Source organism: Marmota monax, unplaced genomic scaffold (assembly GCF_021218885.2).
Source record: "Marmota monax isolate L192 unplaced genomic scaffold, Marmota_monax_Labrador192_F-V1.1 WCK01_AAM20220418_F8-fsc00006, whole genome shotgun sequence".
In the NCBI taxonomy this organism is placed as follows: domain Eukaryota; kingdom Metazoa; phylum Chordata; class Mammalia; order Rodentia; family Sciuridae; genus Marmota; species Marmota monax.
The window spans coordinates 20,919,264-20,942,858 of NW_026693712.1; the positions used below are offsets into that span (position 1 = coordinate 20,919,264).

Genomic DNA, 23,595 nt, shown 5'->3' on the forward strand with positions numbered 1-23,595 from the left:
AATACAGGAAGCTACTACCTTGGACACAATGTAGTTTCAGCTTCTTAGCAGCCAAAATAATAAGAAATATATTGTCTCTGTGTAATAGAAGAAATTATTTGGAGGTAGAGAAACTTCTTGGTTTGAAATTTGAAGATGAATTTATGCAATTCCTGAATAACCCAATCAATGGTGTCTTCAATAGTAATCTACATTGAGATACTGCATACTTGGATCATTATAAACATAAATGCCCAATAAAAATGTTACTGGGATAAAACTCAGTAGGTACAAAAAGTACATGGTCTATCTCTTTTTATGTGGTTCTTTCCCAAAGCAATGACTACTATCATTTTCTTGTGCATATTTCCACAGATATACTATAATGATACAAAGGTATGTATGCATGATATGTACATTTTAAATAGCAGCATATTATAATACATGTTGTTCTATAAATATTTTTCACTTAAAAATCTTGTTTTGGAGATTGTTTCCAAGAGAACATAAAGAAGTATTATATATTTTTTGCTAGCCGTGTAATACCCAATATATCCCACAATATTCATGCATACGTGAAAAGATATACTATAACCACTTCTTCGTTGGTGGGCACTTATGGCCTTTCCAAAATCTTTTATTACAAATATTGTTACATTGAGTGACTTCATATATACCTCATTTCATACAAGATAAATTCCTAGCATACAGAACTAAGAACTTACTGTTCTTGTTAGATGTATACCAATTTAAACTCCTACCATTTTTCACCAATGTGTGTAATCCAACATTTTAATTTTTGCATATCTAATTTTTTTAAAAAACAGTGTATCATTCTGGTTTTAATTTGATGTCTTTTAATGTGAATGAGGCTTTTTTTTCCAAGTTTAAAAACCACGTGGGTCCTTTTCTATGACTTTTTCTTCATCATTTATAGGGCCTCTTCTATATTAAGAATGATAGTACTTTGTCAGTTACTGGACTGCATATATATTTATCAGTATATCACTTGTCTTCAAACTTTATTTATAATTTCTAAATTTTGATTTTCATGAAGTCCTATTTGTAGATACTTTTTACTATGATTTCTGGAATTTGGTCATACACAGAAATGTTTTTCACTCCAATATTACTGTTATTTAAAAAAGTCTTATTTGATATTTTCTCAGGAAATATGGGAATAAATGAATCTTGGTAGTGAGTATAAGTGTAAGGAAAGTTCTGTTCTTGCTAAAATTTCCTTTCCTTTATTGGGAAGCAATTTTAAAAATAAGCAACTTTAATAGTGAGAGAATACATAGGAAGGAAGCCCTGTTTATGATATAGCAATCTTGGGGGAGCACAGACCAATGAGAAGCTGCTCTCACATTTCTGACAACAAGAACAGGGCAGTGTAAAAGCCTAAATTCCTTCAACATCTGTATATATATCACAAGGAAGGAAGGAAGGAAGGAAGGGGGGGGGGAGGGAGGGGAGGGAAGAAAATCATCAAAGAAATAACAGTTTTTAAACCTGAAGAAAAACAAATTGTCAGATTAAAAGGGTCCAATAAATATTCAGCATGATGAAGAAAACATGCATACCAATGCATTTGAAAGCTGCAAGAGGAAAAATAGCTACTACAAAGGAATGAGAACCCAATTCGTATCATCCGATTGCTATCAAACATCTCATCAGCTACTTTGATAATGAAGAAGAAAAGTGAGTTTGAGCCTGTATCTATCCAAACTACAAGTCAAGTATGAAAGCAAAATAAAGATTTGTTCCACAAGAAAGAACTCAATCTATTTCTTTCCAACATAGAAATAATCAAGAAGACATAAATTATATCAGGATTACACGGGAAGTGTAATGACAAGAAATTCTACCATGAGAGGCTTGTGGCACATTTAGAAAACAAACGGTCCAAATCAGAACAGAAAAGTTAATGGGCACCAATAAAAATTTTCTTCAGAAGAAAACAAAACCAGAAGATCCTAGTAGTATGGTAAAACACAAATTTCTGCTTCTAACAACATAAGACAATCTGAAATTCTAGAAAACACAATTATAGAGAAAGACATACTCTAAATAGGACCATCTTCTGCAAATAGCAGAGAGTGTATGATATTCTATTAATAAAGAGAAAAAAATTAATTCTGGCATACTAACTCCATAGTGACCAAAAACTATAGAGCCATAATGAGACACTTGATTTCAACATCTATAATTAACTTAAAAAAAATCAAATACACAGAACAAATTGTTACTAGTGTCAACAAAATGAAAGTAAACATACAGTTGACATATATAGTGCAGCTTAAAACATACAATCACAAGATAGAACAAAAATTAATAAGAATGTTACTTAAGGGCTGGGTTGTGGCTCAGTGGTAGAGCACTCACCTAGCATGTGTGAGGCACTGAGTTAGATTCTCATCATGGAATATTACTAATTAATTAATTAATAATGGTCCATTGATAACTAAAAAAACAAAAAAGAATGTTAAATTTAAAATATAAGAATTAATAAAGTAATAAATATGCCAGGTGCTGTGGCACATGCCTGTAATCCCAGCAACTGGGGAAGCTGGGGTAGGAGTATGGCAGGTTCAAGGCCAGTGGTAGCAACTTAGCAAGACTGTGTCTGAAAATATGTAGTAAAAAAGACTAGCAATGTAGTTCAGTGGAAAAGCATTCCATGGGTTCAATCACTGGTACCAAATAAATAAAATAAAATAAAATAAATCAAGAACTAGTAATATAAATATATTATTTAGAATTATGAAAAGTAACTCTTTCATGGGAAGCATGACTGGGGTTAGGAAAGGGTGAAGTGGAATATGAATTTTTTTTAATGATGATGCTTTTTAAAGCACACTTAGTGATGCTAATGATCAGTTGGTCTGGGTTGAGAACCTTTGAGCAAAAGCATCTAATAATTCTTTCTTCTCAGATAAAATAACTCTTTATAATGTGTAATAATGCCTAAATCAGAAGCTGGTGAGAGGGTGTCTTTTCTATAGTAACATTAGAAAGGGCTAATATTTTAACAAGAAATATATTCTTCACTTGAAGTTAAAAAGTCAGAATATAGGGCTGGGTGTATAGCTCAGTTGGTAGAGTGCTTGTCTCTCAAGCACAAGGCCCCTCGGTTCAACCCCCAGCACCAAAAAAAAAAAAAAAAAAAAAAAAAGAATACTAGCTTGAAGTTATTTAGTGTGGTATTATATAACAATAAAAGATATCAAAATCATTGAATTTAAGATTTTAAACAGAGAAATAAAGTTTTTATGGATTTAAATTTAAAGAATGTGGGAAGACTGGAAAGAAATAAATAATGGCAAGGTAGAAAATAAGAACTTTTAAAAAACATATCAGAGAGGTTGAGACAAAGGAACATTTTTATTACCAGTATTCCTCACTACTTATGGCTCCATTTGTTAGGTACTAGTATTCACAGTATACATCTATTTTAAAAATTAATCTTTTTCCAAAATTCTTTCTGCTGATGAAACTGAGACATTACCTACATGAAGCAAAATAAACTCTTAGGAAAGTATATTCATACATCCTTTGCTCCTTAACAGATTCAAAGGGCACAAATAAGAGGAAGACCATGAACCCTCTTTTCCTGCTTATTTTTTAGAATAGTGTTTTGATAGTTTAAGTTCAGGGTATGAAAAAAAAGACCCATGTGTTATGGTTTGGATGTGAGGTGTCCTCCAAAAGTTCATGTGAAATAGTGTAAGAAGGTTTGAAGAAGAAATGATCGGGTCGTGAAGAGTTTAAACCCAATCAGTGAATTAATCTTCTGATAGGGATTAATGACGCTAACTGAAGTGGTAGGGTGTGGCGGGAGGAGGTGAGAATTGGAGGCGTGGCTTTGGGGTATATATTTGTATCTGACAATTGAAGACTTCTCTCTGCTTTCTGATCGTCATGTGAGCTGATTCCCTCTACCACATTCTTCTGCCTCACCTCAAGCCCCAAGGAATGGGGCTGGCCTTCTATGGGCTCACATTTCTGAAACTGTGAGCCCTCTAATATAAACTTTTCCTCCCCTACAATTGTTCTGATTGGTTCCTTTTAGTCATAGTAGTCAAAAAGTTGACTAAAACACCATGTAAAATTAAAGATGAAACCAAGCTTAACATCACTTCTGGTCCAGATGATTATCATTATTTTTATAGACAGGCATACCTAAAATCAGAAAGTAATGAAAGATCTTTTGCCTTGGTGAGATATGCTGGGCATTTTCTATATATGGTTTAAGAATACTCAATATTCACAACTTCACAATATTGAACCATTTCCTGTTTTACAGAAGAATTTGACCCCAAAATTTAGTCACCTGACCAAGGTCACAAAGCTAACATGTAATATATATTTTACTATTTTGAATGTCTAACAAAACTTTTAGGAATTCGAAGATAATAAGGTACCATCTGTACGTTAAAGAATATTTTAGGTGACATAAAACACTTGAAAACATTTTTTGGTAATGATCTATATTCTGATATCTATAGTGAGATAATTTTAACTTCAGGAAAAGAATTAATATGATAGCTGTGAGGAACCAGTACTCATTCTATATGACAAGCAATGTATTTTAGATGGGGAAAGTGATAAATTAAGAAAAGTTTTATTTGTGATCAGGTGTAATAGGCCTTCTATAATGGAAAGAGTCATCATTCCCTGGATCTATCAGTCATTGAATTTAGTTTAAAAGATAACCAAAAAGTCAAAATAAATAAATAAATAAATAAATAATCCAGCTATAAATATTGTGATGTGTATTACTCAATGTACAGAATATTCAAAGTATTTAATTGATAAAATAGAAGTCTTTAGAATCCCTAGAAACTGCGTTCTTTACATTTTTAGACTTACTGCAAGTGCAATCAGAAAAATGCTATTTTTGTATTAAAAAATGTAAATGCAGGGCTTGTAGCTCCATGGTAGAGCACTTGGCCTTGCATGTGTGAGGCACTGGGTTCAATTCTCAGTACCATATATAGATAAATAAAAATAAAGGTTCATCAACAACTTAAAAAAAAAAAAAAAGTAAATGCTCTTCACCCACCATAAATCCATAATGTATATTCTATATTACAAAATACCAATAATAAACTTGGAGTGCATAAGTTAATATGTACTGTGTAATGAATAAAAGTTACCTCTCTTTCTCAAGTTCTTCTAAATATCCAGTACTTTCTCTGCTTCCATTTACAAACCCTCTTCTTGGAAATGACCCCATAGGAACTGGACTGCACTCTCCTGAACGACTTGATACAGATCCTTCCCGGCTTCCATAAGAACGGAGGGACATTTTTGACCGTAGTTTTACTCCAGGAAAATTGCTGCTATCTAAGGTAAGTTCTAAATAAAACAGAGACAAGTTTTTATATAACAACTGCTTTATGTCATGCAAAATATTCCTAATATTTTTTTTAAACCAACAATAGCTGAGAGAGGATTTTTTTAATGTTATCATGGATTTGATTTTTTTAATATTTATTTTTTAGGTGTAGATGGACACAACACAATGCCTTTATTTTTATGTGGTGCTGAAAATCAAACTCGGGTCCCACCCGTGCTAGGCGAGTGCTCTACCGCTGAGCCACAATCCCAGCCCTAATATTGTTTTAAAAGTAAAATCTTACATTCATATTTTAGCTACAAATATACATGGCTGAATAAACAATTATTTAGATTCAGAATGGCTCGACTTTCCCTGAAAAATCAGCTTGAGTCTCGGAGAAAAACAGGTAGAATTAAAAAGGAAATAAAAAAATCAAGGGAGAGAAATGAATTACAGTAGATGGGGTAGAGATAGAAGATGGGAGGGGAGGGGGGGGGATAGTAGAGGATAGGAAAGATAGCAGAATACAACAGTCACTAGTATGGCAATATGTAAAAACGTGGATGTGTAACCGATGTGATTCTGCAATCTGTATACAGGGTAAAAATGGGAGTTCATAACCCACTTGAATCAAATGTATGAAATATGATATGTCAAGAGCTTTGTAATGTTTTGAACAACCAATAAAAAAAAAAAAAGGAAATCAGACAAAATGTCCTTCCTTAGATTCTCTTCAGATAATATTTCAAAACCCAAAAGTAATTTCTCTAACTAGTTTCAGTTATTACTAAGCACTTTCCCTATTTTGTCACTGGAATTTTCAGACAAAATGTCCTTAAAAATTTTTATTTTATTTATTTCTTTAATGTGGTGCTGAAGCTCAAACCTAGGGCCTCACCGGTGCCAGGCAAGTGCTTTACCCCTGAGCTACAACCCGGGCCCCTCCTTAGATTCTCTTTGGATAATATTTCAAAATCTAAAAGTAATTTCTCTGACTAGTTTCAATTAATACTAAGTCCTTTCCCTATTTTGTCACTGGAATTTTCCAGCGACAAAATGAGAAAAGCATTTTTAAAACAAATTTTGCTAAAAATGGCATTGAATTAGCTTACATATTAGGAAAACAAAGCACTATCCTGGATGGAACAGAGAAAGACAATACTTCTTCAGATATATTTACCACTTAGTTTGTGGCACACAGAATACTAAAATCCTATTTTGTGACTGGCATAATAGCAATGAGCTTTAAAAAGAGCTGGAAAGTATCAAAGAAGAGATTTTAAATAGTTTATTTTAAAAGTCAGTTAAACGTTTAAAGAAAGACAAGCAAATACTTTGTACTTTAAATATTACATTTAATGGGTAAGTCTGATAAACCAAGAAAACTGATATCACTACCCAAGTCAAAAGAAAGTGTACTTGGATTTACATACCAAATGTTATCAACTTGGGCTTAAAAAAATTACTTTAAAACATTTTTTAAAAAATCTACCTTTAAGACGCTCTAAAAAATCAATCTGTCCAGAAGAAGCCATAGCTTCATCTTCAATACTTCCTTGTAGTTGTTTAAGTACTTCCTGTGAAAAAAGAACACACAATATTAACATGATAAATTGTTTTTGCTTATGGTTTTGGGGATTGAACCCAGCACTCTTCCACATTTCCAGCCCTAACATGATGAAATTCTAAAAACTTCTTAAAGACATGAAGTGTTTCATGGCATTCAGGTATGCCAAGGGGAAAAATGTCATCTTGGATCACTCTGTGTATATTACCTATTATTCATTATCATTAATATATTATATCTCAATAACGATAAGTGATAATTTGTGATAATGGTGATTATGAGGAGTCCCTGTGGAAGATACTGTACGGACAATTAAAAGGCATTATCTCTTAACTTTTAGACAATAAACAATATCATTTTTTAGATAGACCAAATAAGACCTGTTGAAGCTGATAAAAAAAAGTTGTTTAGAATCCATGTCTCTTAAACCTGTATCAACATGACCACAAAAAACACCACCCAAATTAATGTTATTATCTGTTATTTAACAATTTAATATTTAAACTTTTATATGCCACATTTAAGTACAATCTGCTAAAATACTGATTTACACTTAGTAGATATTCAAATGACTAATGCTCTGCCTCCTGACTTTTGATGCCATTATTTTCTTTCTTAGGTAAATCCACTCTTAGAATAAACCCTTAAAGCACAGCTCTGATCAGATCTCTCTTTACAAGATTCTTTTCCAAAGCCTAGAGGTGGTTCTCAATCCTCAACATGGATCAGAATCACCTAAAGATCTTATTAAAACATAGTTTGCTGATTCAATAATTTGGGATGGAGGTTGAGAATCTGCATTTTGAACAAGTTCTCAACTAATGGTGATGCTAAGTAGAGAACATCAAGACACTGCCAATGTTATTCTATGAAGGTTGGGACTGCAAGTGAATTTTTTTTTGCTTGTTTTTTCCCCAATTCTTAAACATTATATATTAGAAAAAGTATGAAGATCTAAAAAATTCAAAAATATAATAATAATAATAAGGATCAAATAAACCACAGCATTAGCTACATGATGGAAAACTATGCAACTATGAAAAACACAAACTCTTTAATGACAAGATTATGATAATCTATCATGTAAGAAAAAAAGTATGATGTAAAATAAAGATACCATCAAATATGTTTGTAGAGAATGTACAAAAATAAAGAAAAAGGTCACCTCTGTTTCTGGAGATGGGATTATGAATTAAGAGGGGGAAAAAAAGGAAGGAGGCAAGGAGAAATGGTGCTTGTGTAGCTCAGTGGTACAGTGCTTGCCTAGCATGTGTAAGGCCCTGGGTTTGATCCCAAGTACCACAAAAGAAAAAAAAAAGCACACAAAAATGGGTGACGTTGATACTTCTGCTTAAACAATTTCCTAAGTTTTAAAAATAGTGAATATGCACAACTTGTAAATAAAGTTATTTTTAAAAATTTTCTGTATTATTAGAAATCTACTAAGATAAGGTATTATGAATAAAAGCAAATAAGATCACTGAAATTTAAAATTAAAAAATAATAAAAAAAGAGTTTCATGGTAGCCACCTTGGAAAGTTACTAATTTACCCCAATGATGTGTACCTTAAATTATTTTTGTTAAGTGCTTTGAGTTTCATATGAACCTTACCAACAAAAGCTGGACTAATAAACTTATAGACATTCAGTTACTTTGCCTTTAAGGTGATACCATCAGTATGACCTGATAAAGAAAAGAAACCTCAAGATCTTTTTCCACTTTTATTGAGGTATATCATATGTAGGTAAAAATACATTCATTTTAAGTACCTAATGAATTTTCACATCTGTAATCACCACCTATGTGAAAACACAGAACATTTTCAACGCTCCAGAGGATTCCATCAATGCCTTACAAATCAGTCTTCATTTCCAGAAATAACTACTATGACTTCAGAATATTATTTCAAATGGAACCATACAGTATATGGTCTTTTGTGCCTTCTGTTTTTTGCTTAACATAGTTACCTGTGAGATACGTCCATACAGTTGCATGTATCCGTTCTTTTTTTTTTTTTTTTTGATGACAGGGATTGGGCACTTTACCACTGAGCCACATCCCTAGCCCCTTTTCATATTTTATTTAGAGACAGGGTCTCATTGAGTTGTTTAGGGCCTAAGTTCTTGAGGCTGGCTTTGAACTTGGCCTCCTGCCTCAGTTTCCTCAGCTGCTGGGATTACAAGCATGTGCCACAGTGCTGGCTCATAATTTTTTAAATGCTGCATAGTAGTCTACTATATGAATATCCTCCAGTTTATTATTTTTCCTCTTGATGTGACATATATATGGTTATCAGTTTGGAGGCTATTATAAATGTTATTGCACTTATCTTTTAGTGGACATTTCTAGTAGTTCAAATGTTGAGTCACAAGGCTTAACTATAAAAGAATATGCTGAAGTGGTTTTTTACACCACTGATGGCAATGTCTCAGCATTCCAATGCTCCACATTTGGGGTGACTGGTCTTAAGTCATCTGAGTAGGAGTGAAACAATCTTTTTATTTCCCTGATGACAGATGATGTTGAACCACTTTTCATGTGCTTAATGGCTACTTATCATCCTTTCTGAATTGTCTTTTCAAATTTTGGACCATATTTTAAAAACCGTGTATCTTTTTTTTTTGATACTGTTTATAAGAATTCTTAATATATTCTGAACCAAGCCCTTCTGTCATGTATGTTAGTAAATATTTGGTAAATGTGTAGCAAATATTTTCTCTTATGGTTTACCTTTTCATTTTCTTCCTTTCCTTCTCTTCCTTCCTTTTGGTAGTGCTGGGAATAGAACCCAGGGACTTATATTTACTAGGCAAGTGGTCTAATACTGAGCTACATCCCAGCCCTGCCTCTTCAATTTCTTAATGAAATCCTTTGGAAAACAGATTTTTAATTTTGATGAAGTCAAATTTTAAATTTTTTCTTTTATGTTTAGTCTGCTACATGTCCTAAGAAATCTTGTCTCTTCCAAGTTATTATTCTATGTTTTCTATTAGAAGCATAACAAGAATCTACAGACGAACAAAAGTTCTTAGTTTTTTAATGATGTTTAAGTTGTATCATCTTTTCCCTTTTATTGTCAAGGCTTTGATAATCCTGTTTGAGAAATCTTTGCCTCCTTCCTAGACATGAAGCTATTCCCTATATTCTCTTCTAAAAGCCACTGTTTTGACTGTAACATATAGGTCTATAATCTGTCTTGACTGATTTTAGTACAGGATGAGATCAGGTTCTGTGTTTTTTTTTTTCCTTTTTCCCCATACAGATAATTCAATTACTCCTGCACCACATAACAAAAAGGACACTTTCCTCACTGATTTATAAAGGATGCTTGGTCATAAATCAGACTACCATATGTATAGATATTTTTATGAACTCTATTCCTGTTAGTCTTTTAGTCTCCATTGTCTTAATAACCCTACATCAATTAATTCTCAGCAACTATCTCTTCAAATATTGCTTTTGTTCCATTCTTTCTCCCGAAAATTCAATTACATTTGAAGTCTCTAACTATAATTTGTCTACTTGCTTATGTGCCTCATAATACCATTTAAAAAATTTTAAATTTGTTTTAGTTGTTAATGGAACTTTATTTATTTATATGTGGTGCTAGGCAAGCACTCAACAACTGAGCTACAACACTAACCCCATCATTTTTTTTTTTTTTTGCTTCGTGCACAGTTGGGTGTTTTCTATTGATCTTTAAGTTCACTAATGCTGTCTTCTCATTAGTTCACTAATTCTGTGTTCATCATGCTGTCAAGCCAATTTAATAAGTTAATATCAAACATATTTTTCAGTTCTAGAAATCTATTTGATCTTTATTAGATTCCAATTCTCTGTCAAAGTTTCATTGGCTGGTTGGGCTGGTGCATGCCTGAAATCCCAGCAGCTCTGGAGGCTGAGGCAGGAGGGTTTTGAGTTCAAAGCCAGCTTCAGCAATTCAGCGAGGCCCTATAACCAACTCAGTGAGATCTTGTCTCTAAATCTATTAAAAAAAAAAAAAAAAAAAAAAGTCTTGGGATGTGCTCAGTGGAAAAGTGCCCCAAGTTCAATCCCTGGTACAAAACAAACAAAAAACCAACCCACAACAAAGTTTTCCATTTTTAGCCATTTTGTCCATTTTTCTTTCTTTCTCCTCCCCCAACAAAGACACAATACTTATGTTAAAAATCCTTGACTATTAACGTGAACATATGGTTCATCTCTGGGTTTGCTTCTATTATTTTAGATGTTTGGTCTTTAATTTCCTATACCACAAAGTTCAAAATCTGTCAAATGTCTTGCGGAGACCCGTTGTGTAAAGTAATGTCTTTCCTTTCAGCAAGACCTTGCCTCCTAGCATTCCTCCTTCCTAGTCTATCCCCAGCCTCCTTCATTACAAGTAGACTCAGCCAACGTCCTACAGTAAGAATCAACCATGTGTTTGTAGCTCCTCTGAGTGCCAACACTGCATATCTTGCCATCATGTTTACCAAGATCTCCAACAGTTTTTATATTTTACCCCTAGCCGAGTCTTTCTGCTTGTGCCAATGATAAACATCCCTCTGTACCCAGAATCAACATCTCTGTAGAAGACAATCACCAATAATCTCAGATCATCTTGATCGGGCTCAAGCATGGTTTTTATATTTCATCCAGAGTTTTCTAGTAAGATTGTCTGAGGTTGCATACTGCATACAATCTTGAAGAGGTTCTCAATTTCCAAGAATTTTTAGAAGAAAACATAGGGTATGGTTGGGCAGTGCAAACACTATGTAACATTAACAAATTCAATAAAAAGTAAATATATAGATTAAAAAAAGAAGAAATGTGGCAACTATATAGCAATTCCAAACACAATGTTTGAAAAAGATTTGAGAAATGGTAGCTTTTAAAATGCTGTGTATGTGAAGAGACCCACAAAAATTAAAATAGAGTAACATCATACACTACCGGGGTAACTAAGTTGATATAACATTTTTGGGTATCAAAGTAATCAACCCATCATGAAGAAATTAGAAACGAATAAAATAAACGTTCTTTGAAAAAAAATAAAAATACATGTAATTTTGAAGAAGGATATAGTTATTTGAATTTATAAATTCTGAAAAATAGTTTAAAAATTAGTTAATAAGATTATATACTCATTTTAAAAATATTTTAAGCTTTTAGAAATGTTGCAGAATTAATCATTTCAAACAAAATATGCTGTGGTCTGATTAGTAATACCATTTATCAATGAGCAACTATATCATTTCAGGGAAGATGCTACTTGATCCATTTCTGTTTCCAAGTATATCATAGCTATAGGTTTTGTTCTGTAAGTACACTTCATATTTTTTGATCTCTGAAAAGACACTTCATATGTATACTGTTTTACACTTTATATAGCAATTTACAAATATATTGTTTTGTGAAAACACAACAAAGATGCAAATACTTCATTAATAATTTGCTTACAATTAGACAATTCTAATATTGTGCCATCTCTCAGTTTAAATGCTTCACATCTCTACATGACCATAATTACCCTGTTGTTATGCTTAAAAATTTTTAAATCAAATTGAGTTCTAGTCCTGAAGTATACAGGATGCAGAGATTCATGTCTGTAGCCCCAGCTTTTTTGGAAGCTGAGGCAGGAGGATCACTCGAGCCCAGTCTGGGCATCATAACAAGATCTCAATTCAAAAGAAGAATATAGACCAGGTGTGGTAGTGAATGCCTGTAATCCCAGAGGCTCAGGAGGCTGAGGCAGGAGGATCACGAGTTCAAAGCCAGTCTGAGGAACAGTGAGGTGCTTAGCCACTCAGTGACACTCTGTACTCTAAATAAAATACAATATAGGGCTGGGGATGTGGCTCAGTGGTCGAGTGCCCCTGAGCTCAATCCCTGGTAACCCTCACCCCCCCAAAAGAAGAATATAGCAAATAATTTTTCTTTAAAAAAATGTAATTAAAAATTTGCATGTATCTGATTCCAGGTCATTGAAATCTTATGCAATTTGTGTTGATTTATTATATTTCTATTACAGAGAATTTTAAGCACATTCATAAGTATATAAAATATTATAACAAACCCCTATGTAACTTCACAACTCAATCCAATAATCACTGATTCATGGTCAATCTTGTTTCATGTATTCCCACACCAAACCTTTTCCATTTCTACCTCTCCACACCAGATTTATTTTGAAAATGAATCTTAGACATCATACTTGAAATATTTGTAAATATTTCAATGTATATTTAAATGGGGACCTTTCCTAGCAGTCATGATGCCAACATTATGCCTAAAAAACAACCACTTGTTAATATCTTCAAATATATAGTCAGTGCTCTCATTTCCCCAAATATTCCCCTGGATGACACACACACACTCAATGAAAACATTTATAGTTTGTATAAATGTTTTGTAATCAGCAGCAAGGCAATAACCTCTTTTGCCACCAGATGGTACTACTGCATAAATTTTAGACTCAGGTCACCTGCTTGGAAGAGACATACTCTGCCTTGGTTTGTAGTAAATAGGCTAATAATGATCAGAAAACATGATTCAATGTTATATAATGTATTACAAAGTATAATAAGCATTTTTTTTTGTGGAGGAGGGGAATAACCATTGTGTTTCACTAAATTTAACCCAACTACAAAGTACCTTTTTACAAATTGGGATGTGGCTCAGTGGTAAAGTACTTGCCTAGCACAGGCAAAGCCCTGTGCGTATCAATACCTCTAAGACAAATAAATAGGTCATATTTACTGCATAAATAATTTCACTGTAAAAGTGGTAATTGTTGATACCAGATGTCTAATCCTAATGAAACATATGGATAGATTTGCAAGAATGTCTGCAGAGGCTTGAATCAACTCATGGCTGCATTCAGACATTGTTTCAAGTGCTTGATACCACAGGGATAACTGGTCAACATGATATTTCACCATAGAAATTTAAGAGTGTGACTTGTATTTCCACTCTCTGAGACTTTCCATTTTAGCATGGAGATAGATCTAAGGGTAGGTTAAAATGTTTCCCTTCATTCCCCATTCCCCACTTTCTTTTTGGCAGTTTTGGATATTTAATCTAAGACCAAAAATAAATTCTGTTTGCTGAAGTAGTTAAAAACTTTAAAAAACAGATTATTTACCATCCATCTAGGTCGGCTTGGAGTTCTCTGCAAAATATACCACACTGAGGTAGATGAAATTCTGTATCTTTAAAACTCTGCACTGTGTTGATCAGGATTAAGATACCAAATAGCTCTTTTATCCTATTAGGTAAGGGTGTTTTTAAAGTGACTGATACATAATTTGTGGTAAGGAAAAAAAAAAAATGTTTGTTTATAGTCTATCCATTTCCAAAAGGACAGAAGCAAAGTAGATATTTTAGAGATCTGTCATTGTTGGGAAGTTTTACCATATAAATAGGCAATTAGAATAGAAGAAAATCAATAGAAAGATAGGTAGACAGGAAGAACAGTATGCAAAAGCAACAGATTGAACTGTTATGATATTGAATACAAAAGGTAAAAGAGGAGCAAGAATAGTTACTTCAGTGATACACAAAAGCCTACAGAACAAAGGAGACTTTGAAGTATGTAGAAAAAGTACTGGATAGGCTTAGAAATGAGTAAAGAATAAAAGTAGTGAGCAGACAGGAAGAATAATCAGGAATTCAGATGTTAAAATAGCCAAGCAGCAGAAACAACACAAAGAAGGAAGAATTAAAAAAAAAATTAAAGAAAGAAGAATTTAATTAAAAAAAAAAGATTAATAATCTCCAATTCTATAAAGTTATTAAATTCAGTAAGAAGAGATTCTACCTGAGTAACTAGAAATTAAAATGTTTTAACCTTGATTATTTTAAAATTAAAATGTTTTCCTCATTACAGTCTGCATACTTTATATAACATTTTCTGGAGGTTTTCAGTTTTTCAATGTTTGAAGGTGCCATGGAAATCACCTATGCTTGTATGATGCCTATACTTTCCAAATAAGACAATTTAAGTCCTTAAGGGTAACCAGAGGTTATATAGCTCAGTTTGTGGCAAAGTCAGGAATAGGAACAGGTACTAACTTTCAGTTAATGGCTCTTTCCACTAGGGCATCCTGATCATCTATCACTGCAGCACTTAAGAGCTGACAAGATCTGAGGAAGTAGAGAAGGAAGAGTTTTTTTCATATTTGAGATAAATTCTAAAATCGTGAGGCTAGTTTTTATGAACTACACAGAAAACCTTGCTTCACTGTAATGATGATGAAGTTGGTCTCTTATTTTTAAGTTTAAAAATAACTAAGAACTAACTAGTCTCTTTTAGCTACATTATATGATTCATTCCAAGAATTCAGTATATCTTATTTAAAAGTATAAGTGTCAGATTTTACAGGAGTTTACATATTATTGCTTACCTTAAAATACATTTTTGGGGTAAGTATCTTACCTATCATCAAGTCTACAAGACAGAATATTGAATAAAAAGGGATAAACTAAAATTAAAAGTCACAGTCTTGATACCTTCATATTAGATGCCTCAGTTTCCAGTTTTGTAAGATGATTGGAATTATCTTCTAGCTCTTGTCGAAGATTTGAGTTCTCCATCTTCAGTGCCTCAACTTGCTTTAACAACTGATCATATGAAGCTGCAGCCATCCTTGGCTACCCTTGGACCTATAAGGTTAAAAAGGATTTTGAAATTCACTACTAAAAATATAGTGGCTGCGTGTTTTTAAAGAAAGGGATAAAAGAAATAAAACTCTCGAGACATGTAAAAGAAGAATTGTTAATGTTCTGGTTTGATCTCAAAACAATGTAGTTCAAGCAGTAGCATCTTTCTAGGAGGATGAAACACTGGGTCTTAACTGAAGACAAATGGGATTAAAATAGAAGAAAGAACTTTTAATAATGTTCGTAATCACTGATAAGAGATTTATTTATATTAGTAGTGCTAATTTTTGGATTTTGTTTGTAACAGATTTTTAGAGCCAGAATGAATTAATGAGATCATATACTCCATTCTATCACTTTCATTCAAAAAAAAAAAAAAAAAAAAGGCTAGTCATAAACATCACCCTTGGTGAAGTAGTTTTGAGGTTCTCTTAAGATCTCATTAAACACAGTCATTTATAAAATGGTTATAAAAGAAAGCATTAGATTGAGACTTTAAATCTTTTTGATAGGAAGATGATACATAAGAATTTCTAATATAAATTTATATTAAATTTACTCAAAAGAATGAAGGTAATAGGCTATCCTACGGCATATGTGGTCTTGGGGCCCACTGTACTCAAACTGAGGCTAAAAGACAAAGAAAATGGATGATCTTAGTAATAGACTGCCCAAGAGAAGTGAAGCACAGTATGACTGTTAGTATATGACTGTGAAAGAAGAGGGAGACTAGGAAGATAGAAAAGATAGCCAGGTAATAGAGATCCTTGATGTGAAGAATTATAGAATGCTAGGAATTATTTTAGGATTAACCAAGTAAGATTTAGGACACCAGTTCCTCGTTTGAAAAGGTTTAATGTCACCCAGCTTGGTGGCATGTGCCTATAATCCCACTACTGAGGAGGCTAAGGCAGGAGGATTCCAAGATTGAGGATAGCCTGCCTGGGCATTTAGTGAGTCACTGTCTTAAAAAGGGGAGGGGACTGAGGCTGTAGCCCCTAGATTTAATTCACAGTACCACCTGCTCCTCAAGAGTTTAATGTCAAACTCATTTTGGAATAAATTCCTACTGTCTTAATTATCTGATGGTTAAAAGATCTTTACAAGGTTTAAAGATCTTGACATAAAAAAATGATTCTGAAAAAGAAAATTCATTATTTAGGATAAGGCAGACAGGTTATGGCATTGGTTAGTCACAACAATACTGAGGTTCTATAACAAGTCAAAACACTTGGATCTAGAGAGTTCTACAATGGTCAGAGTCACTGATAACCCTGGTAACAACCTGATGGCACCTGAGGAGGAAGGGAACTCCTGGTGGGTAGGAATCATCTGCAAAAGTCTTTATGGTTTTCAAAAAATGAGCACTAGACTTGTATCTGAAGACTTGGGTCTCAATTTCAGGCAAGGTCAATGAAAAGCCTTTGACCTTTTATTTAAATTCATTTTGATTTGTAAATAGATATTTACCACCTGCTTTAATGTAATTTATAGGGACATTGTTAGGATTAAGTAACAAATGGCAGGGTGAAAAATAAAAGTGCTAAGTTAATATATAAGTTATAATATAAAAATACACACTTAATTTTCTTATAGTAAGACCTAATGTTTATCTACAGTTAAAAACAAACAAAAAACTCCCTTGCCCTACTGAGAAACAAGAGATAAAAAAAGTAATTCAGCTCTTAAAGACAGAGAAGACATCTCAAAAATGAAGAAGAAATTCATAAGTGCATTCATTTTTCTGTTTAACATTATACTATTAATAAGTAGGTCTTGAAATATACAGCACATTAAAAACTGTGGCAGAGGTAAAGATCTGACAACTTTTAACAATGTAAACATTAACATTCTTTATTTCAAACAACATTACAGACAATTTTACATTAAAATAATAAGGGAAAAAACAAGTACACACAGGTAGGTTGAGGCAGGCCATAACTTTACACAATCACAATAAGAGCAAATAGGCAAGATAAGCAGAAATTACTAAAAGTGCTCTTTATTAGAGAAAAAAAAATTCAGCTCTTCAAAAGGACAATTAAAATTTTGATCATCTCCAGAATCGCAGTCATTAAAGTTCTTTCTGTTCCAGAAGGCATGATGCTTCATCTAATTTTACAGAAAACATAGATACTTCATGGGGAAATATCCTACGTTATAGTCCCTTCAAGAATGTAGCAGCTATCTCACCCTAACCCCAAACTGCTTTATACAAAATTTGTGAAATTATAAATTTACTTTGGAATGCTTTTTATGCAGTTGTAAGAATTCGTGCCAAATATATCTTAGCTACAAATCATTTGGCAACATTTTTTTTTTTTAAATTTAGGGGATGAGGGTAGTGACCCAGTGGTGGAGTACTTGACCTAGCATGAGGGAGGCTGTGGGTTTGAGATACTAGGGAGTACCTCAAAAAACAAACAAAACAAAACAAAACAAAAAACTTGTGCCAACACATTATAGCAGCCATGTTCTGTGAAATGGGGAAAATCTCTTAATCTTTAACTTTATTGAGAGCATGCAAACATCTCAATTTATTTCTCTGCAGTTAAGTTGTCTACTAATGAGATCCCTCATCCTGTAAGTGTGGGTGGGGGAAAAGAAAGGAAAAAGACTGTAATCTAGACTTTGATCCAAATGTCTGTGTACATCCTAAGAAAGCAAGAAGCGTGGTGTGGTGGTACATACCTGTAATCCCAGCAACTCAGGAGGCTGAGGCAGGAGGATCACAAGTTCAAGGCTAGTATCCACAATTTAGCAAGATCTTGTCTCAAATAAATAAAAAGGGCTGGGGATGTAGTTCAATAGTGGTATGGTATTCCTGCATTCAATCTCCCAGTACAACAATAAATAAATAAATAGCTGGGCACAATAGTGTGCACCTATAATCCCAGTGGTTTGGAGGCCGAGGCAGGAGGACAGCAAGTTCAAAGCCAGCATCAGCAGTGAGGTCCAAAGCAGCTCATCAAGACCCTGTCTCGGTGCTGGGGTTGTGGCTCAGCAGTAGAGCACTCACCTAGCATGTGAGAGGCACTGGGCACCTCAGCACCACATACAAATAAATAAATAAAATAAAGATATAAAAAAAAGGTGTGTGTGTGTGTGTGTGTGTGTGTGTGTGTATATATATATATATATATATATATAAATAAATATAAATAAAGACCCTGCTTCTAAATAAAATATAAAAATGGGCTAGGGATGTGGCTCAGTGGGTAAGCACCCCTGGGTTCAATCCCCAGTACCAAAAAATAAAAATAAATTGAAAATATATTTGTGGTACTAAATTAAAAGCAAGTAAGCAGGTTGGGGTTGTGGCTCAGAGGGAGAGCACTTGCCTAGCATGCATGAGGCACTGGGTTCAATCCCCAGCACCACATAAAAAAAAAATAAACAAACAAACAAACAAAAAAAAGCAAGCAAGCAAGGAGGGAGAAAAGTGTCAGGCAAAAGATACCCAATGAAATGTGGAGGACTCAACTACTAATTAATTTAAGAAGTTTGGGAAAACTTTTTTAATATATTTAAAATGGAACTGCTTTACTATTTTATTTTAGTAAAAAACAAAAACAAAGATATACTTGTCAGCACTTAGGTTGTAATGAAACAAGAATACAACAAAACACAAAGATAGGAAACCAGAAGTAATAAAAGCCCCTTTAACTTTTAACTAAGCAAAATAAAACTGAAAACCTGAATAAAGTAGATAATTTACTAGAAAAATATAGTTTGTCAAAATTGACCCCAGAAGCGATGGAAAATCTATTAAGATTTCAAGGATAAAGCTGTTAGTATTGTAAAATCAGTATCATTTGACATATTAATAGTTGTGCACAGAAAAGTATTATATGATTACACCAAAGATGATAAAAAGACATTTAACAAATTTAATACTCCATTCTTAAAACTAGCAAAGATAGGGAAATATGAAAAAAAGAACAGAATAAACCTACCATATACTAAAATACTGCACAAACCCTTTATAATTAAAGTAGTATATATAGCTAACTTTATTGTACAAATGGGTTAATTTCTCAGTTTTGAAAATTACAGTAATATGTAAGATGTTAATATCAGAAAAAGCTAAGTGAAGGGCATATAGGAACAAACTCTGTGCTATTTTTCTACCTCTTCTGTAAGTCCAAAGTTATTTAAAAGTAAAGGGTTTTTTTTTTTTTGTTTGTTTGTTTGCCATGCTAGGGATTGAACCTGGGGCCTTGCACATGCTAGGCAAGTAAGTACTCTACCACTGAGCCACATGCCCAGCCCTAAAAATAAAGTTTTAAAGAAGAAGTAAAATGCAAAATGAATAGATTAACCACTAGAACACCTATTTAAAAATCTAGAAGTAAATATGCAAATTTGGTACATGATAAAGGTGATGTCTCAAATACTTGTGAAAAGATCCTGACTTTTAAAATAATAAATACCGAAAATAGGAGTCATGAGGAAAAAGCAAAAATGCATCTATTCCTCATACTGCCCATTGGGATAAGTTGCAAATAGAACAGTTTTTTGTTTGTTTCTTTGATGCTAGTGATATGTTTTAGTCAGCTTTTTTGTTGCTGTGGCCAAAACACTTGACAAGAACAACTGGAGGAGAAAAAGTTCATTTGGAGGCTCACAACTTCAGAGGTCTTAGTCCACAGATAGCCAACTCTATTCCTTGGGGCCTTGAGATGAGGCAGAACATCATGGCAGAAGTGAATGGTGAAAGAAAGCAGCTAAGATCATGATAATCAGAAAGCAGAGAAAGCTCTGCTCAACAAGGACAAAATATAAACCCCAACAACATGCATCCAATCACCCACCTCCTCCAGCTACACTCTATCTGCTTATGGTTACCTTATAATTAATCCTTACCAACAGATTAGGTCAAGGCTCTCATAACCCAATCATTTTACCTCTAAACCCCTTTGAAAGGACACTCACAGAGTCCACGCAAAGTCCAAAGACCATGCCACATACAGGGATCTCACACAAGAGATTTACTGTCAATAGGACGAGATAAACCAACACAAGGCTGTCCCTCCAAGAGCAGCAGCGGGTTGGCACTCACAAAGCAGCTTTATAGCCTGCAAGAGGAATTTCGTAAGCTGCTTAGGAACTGCATCATAAGTTGGGGTGGGGTAGATGGTTTAGCATGCAAATGTTCTTATGGGAAGTTAAGCAGCATTGACTCAGAATCCAAACTTTGGAGCCGCTAGATAAAATGGCTCCCGACCTAAAATGGCGAATCTGATGCCAATATTGATCTGATGTCAAATACCTTTGGCACTGACTCACACGTGGGCTTCTGTGGGGGGCACCTCATATCTAAAACTTAGTAGGACAGAATTTACATACTACCACTGAGATACAGCCTTAGCCCCAGGAACCGATTTAAATATTTTAAATATATATATATTTTTATAACTTTATTTTTATCTGGTGCTGAGGATTGAACCCAGTGCCTCACCCATGTCAGGCAAATGCTCCACCACTGAGCTCTAGCCCCCAGATTTAAATATTCTGAAACATTTCACTATACTTAAATTATGAAAATAGTATATTTTTTTAAACATTTAAATGGCATATACTCTTTTCCAAGGACACAGTTATGGTGGTGAGGGACATTATTTTAATTAATTTGTTAACTGGATGTAAAATCCTTAGAGACTCAAGATCTCTGAAGTGAGGATGTCTGTTACTAGATTAGAAGTAGTAGACTTGGCTTTTAGGGTACTTCATATGAGAAAGTTTATATTTTGTATAAAAGCACCCTTACTTTTAAATAGGATATCGATCCATACAGTAGAGTATACATTGGCATTAAAAATATGAGGTGAGGGCTGGAGATGTAGCTCAGTGATAGAATACTTGTGTAGCATGCACAAGGGCCCTGGGTTTGCTCCCCAGCATGGCCAAAAAAGAAAAGGGCATGGGGTGCAACCACTAATGTCTTACTTACATGGCATCTAACCTGCTCTAATAAAAAGAAAAGAACTGCACAAGAAAAACAAAAAACAACAACAAAAAAACACCACTGAAAGAATACACTAAAATTCAGGGCTGCCCCTAGAAGGAATGTCTAAGATACTGTGAGAAGAAGCCTTTCTTTTCATTGTGTATACCCTTTTATAGAGTATGAAGAGCACAAAAGGTGGTTCTTTAAAGACTAAATATGATTAGAAAGAGAAAGGAGCTCCCATACAGAAAACAAATAAAATTCTAAGGAGGAGAAACTGATTCAAGAAGAAACAGAAAATCTTAATAGTTTAGTGATTAAACATTTTCTCCCTTCTTTTTCCCAACCTCAAAAATATGAGATCCAGAGGCTTCTAGACACTTTCACCAAACTTTTAAGAAACAAGTCATTCTGATCCCAAACTCTTTCAGGAATAGAAGAATAGCAACTATTCTTCAATGCATTTCATAAGCCAATATAACCATAATATAAAAGTCAAAGATTATGTGAAAAAATTATAAAAATTTATGAACACCGATTCAAAATAATATTTTGGTTCTAAACAAAATTATCAGAAAAGCTACACAGTGCATAGTAAAGAATCTACAACAGAATCAAGTTGAGTTTATTTCAAGAATAGAATTATAGGATAACAATGGTATCATTATCTGCAATAAAATATTAAAGAAAAACCAGGTGTGGTGGTATTATAGGTCTACAATCCCAGTGACCCAGGAGGCTGAGGCAGGACGAACACAAACAAATTCAAGGTCAGTTTAGGCAATTTAGGGAGATACTGTCTAGAAAATAAAGCTGGGTGTGGTGGCATACACCTGCAATACCAGCAACTCAGTAGGCTAAGAATAGAAGATCACAAGGGCAGCCTGGGCAATTTAGTGAGACCCTGTCTCAAAAGATAAATGGGGCTGAGGATGCAGTTCAGGGGTAAGAGAAACCTTGGGCTCAGTCCCCAGTTACCACCCGTCCCTAAGAGAGAGAGAAAAAAAATTAAAACAGCTTGGGATTTAGTTAAATGGTAGAGTGCTTGTCTAGCATGTGTGAGGCAGTGGGTTCAATATGCAGAACTGCTAAATACATTAATTTTTCAAAACCTACGTAATCATCACACCAGACAAGAAAAAAGAAAACCCCAGAATCTATTCATTATAAAATACTCTTAATAAACTAGAAACAGGAGGGGAAGCTGCCAAACCTGCAATAAACACCTTTCTTAATACTGAATTAAGTTAGAGGTATTCTCGTTAAGAATCAGGAAAAAAGTGTCTATTACCAGTTTTGTTCATCATAATCCTTGAAGTCCCATAAAGCACAATAAATTTTGAAAAAGAAAAACTAAATGTTAGAAAAGGAAAAAAGGGAACAAATTTTGAGAAATATGAAAATCTAACAACTTTGTTAGATTAAAAATCAATATTAATAGATTTTTTTAAAAATTCTAAGCAGAATACACCACATTCACTTTAATTCTTTTCATTTGACACAATACAAGTTTTTATCCTCCATTCTCTTTCTACTAAGACCCCATATATTTGACTAGCCTCCTGTCTGCTACATTCTTCTTTTACTTCTCCTTACATTCTGTAAATGACTACATATATTGGTTGGACACACTGAAGACCATACCAAAAATAGGCAGGTTCCAAGACAGCCATCACAATTATCAGGAGCAGGGGTTGGCAAACATTTTTTGTAAGTGTGGAGAATAAACATTATAAGGTTTTGTGGGCCATATGGCTGTGTTACAATGACTTGACTTTGTAGCTAACACACAAAAGCAGCCCAGAAGATACATAAATGGACGGGCATGTCTGTGTGCCAATAAATCTTAACATATAAAAATAGGTAGCAGTTTGCCAAACCCTGGCCTAGTGTATAAATTCCCAATTCTGGTCTTTAAACATCCAAAGGCAACCCAAATAATTTCAAAGGTTATTGAGAAATTCCTAAAATTAGTGTTCTACTTTTAAATAATAAGAGGTAGTCTACTATGTTGGAAAGAGAACCAGAGTCTTAAAGTCTTAAGGTCCTTTTTTCAATAATCATTTTTTTCTATTTCCTCATCTTCTAGAAGTCTGTTAAAATTTCAATTTGTC

General features: G+C 33.7%; 1 protein-coding gene across 9 annotated transcripts in view; it reads right to left on the reverse strand.

The window, feature by feature from the left end:
- The window catches only part of Apc (APC regulator of WNT signaling pathway), a 138,765-nt gene that overhangs the window by 68,300 nt on the left and 46,870 nt on the right, over positions 1 to 23,595 (reverse strand). For 5 of the 9 annotated variants that reach the window (XM_046460140.2, XM_058584312.1, XM_046460137.2 and 2 more), the window contains exons 2-4: positions 15,382 to 15,534; positions 6,816 to 6,900; positions 5,139 to 5,340 (exon numbers count right to left, since the gene is read on the reverse strand). In XM_046460140.2, coding sequence (XP_046316096.1) covers positions 5,139 to 5,340; positions 6,816 to 6,900; positions 15,382 to 15,516 — 422 coding nt within the window. In that variant the 5' untranslated portion in view covers positions 15,517 to 15,534. The remainder of the gene's footprint in view (positions 1 to 5,138; positions 5,341 to 6,815; positions 6,901 to 15,381; positions 15,535 to 23,595) is intronic. The other 4 variants (XM_046460133.2, XM_058584310.1, XM_058584313.1 and 1 more) reach the window with 1 other exon arrangement.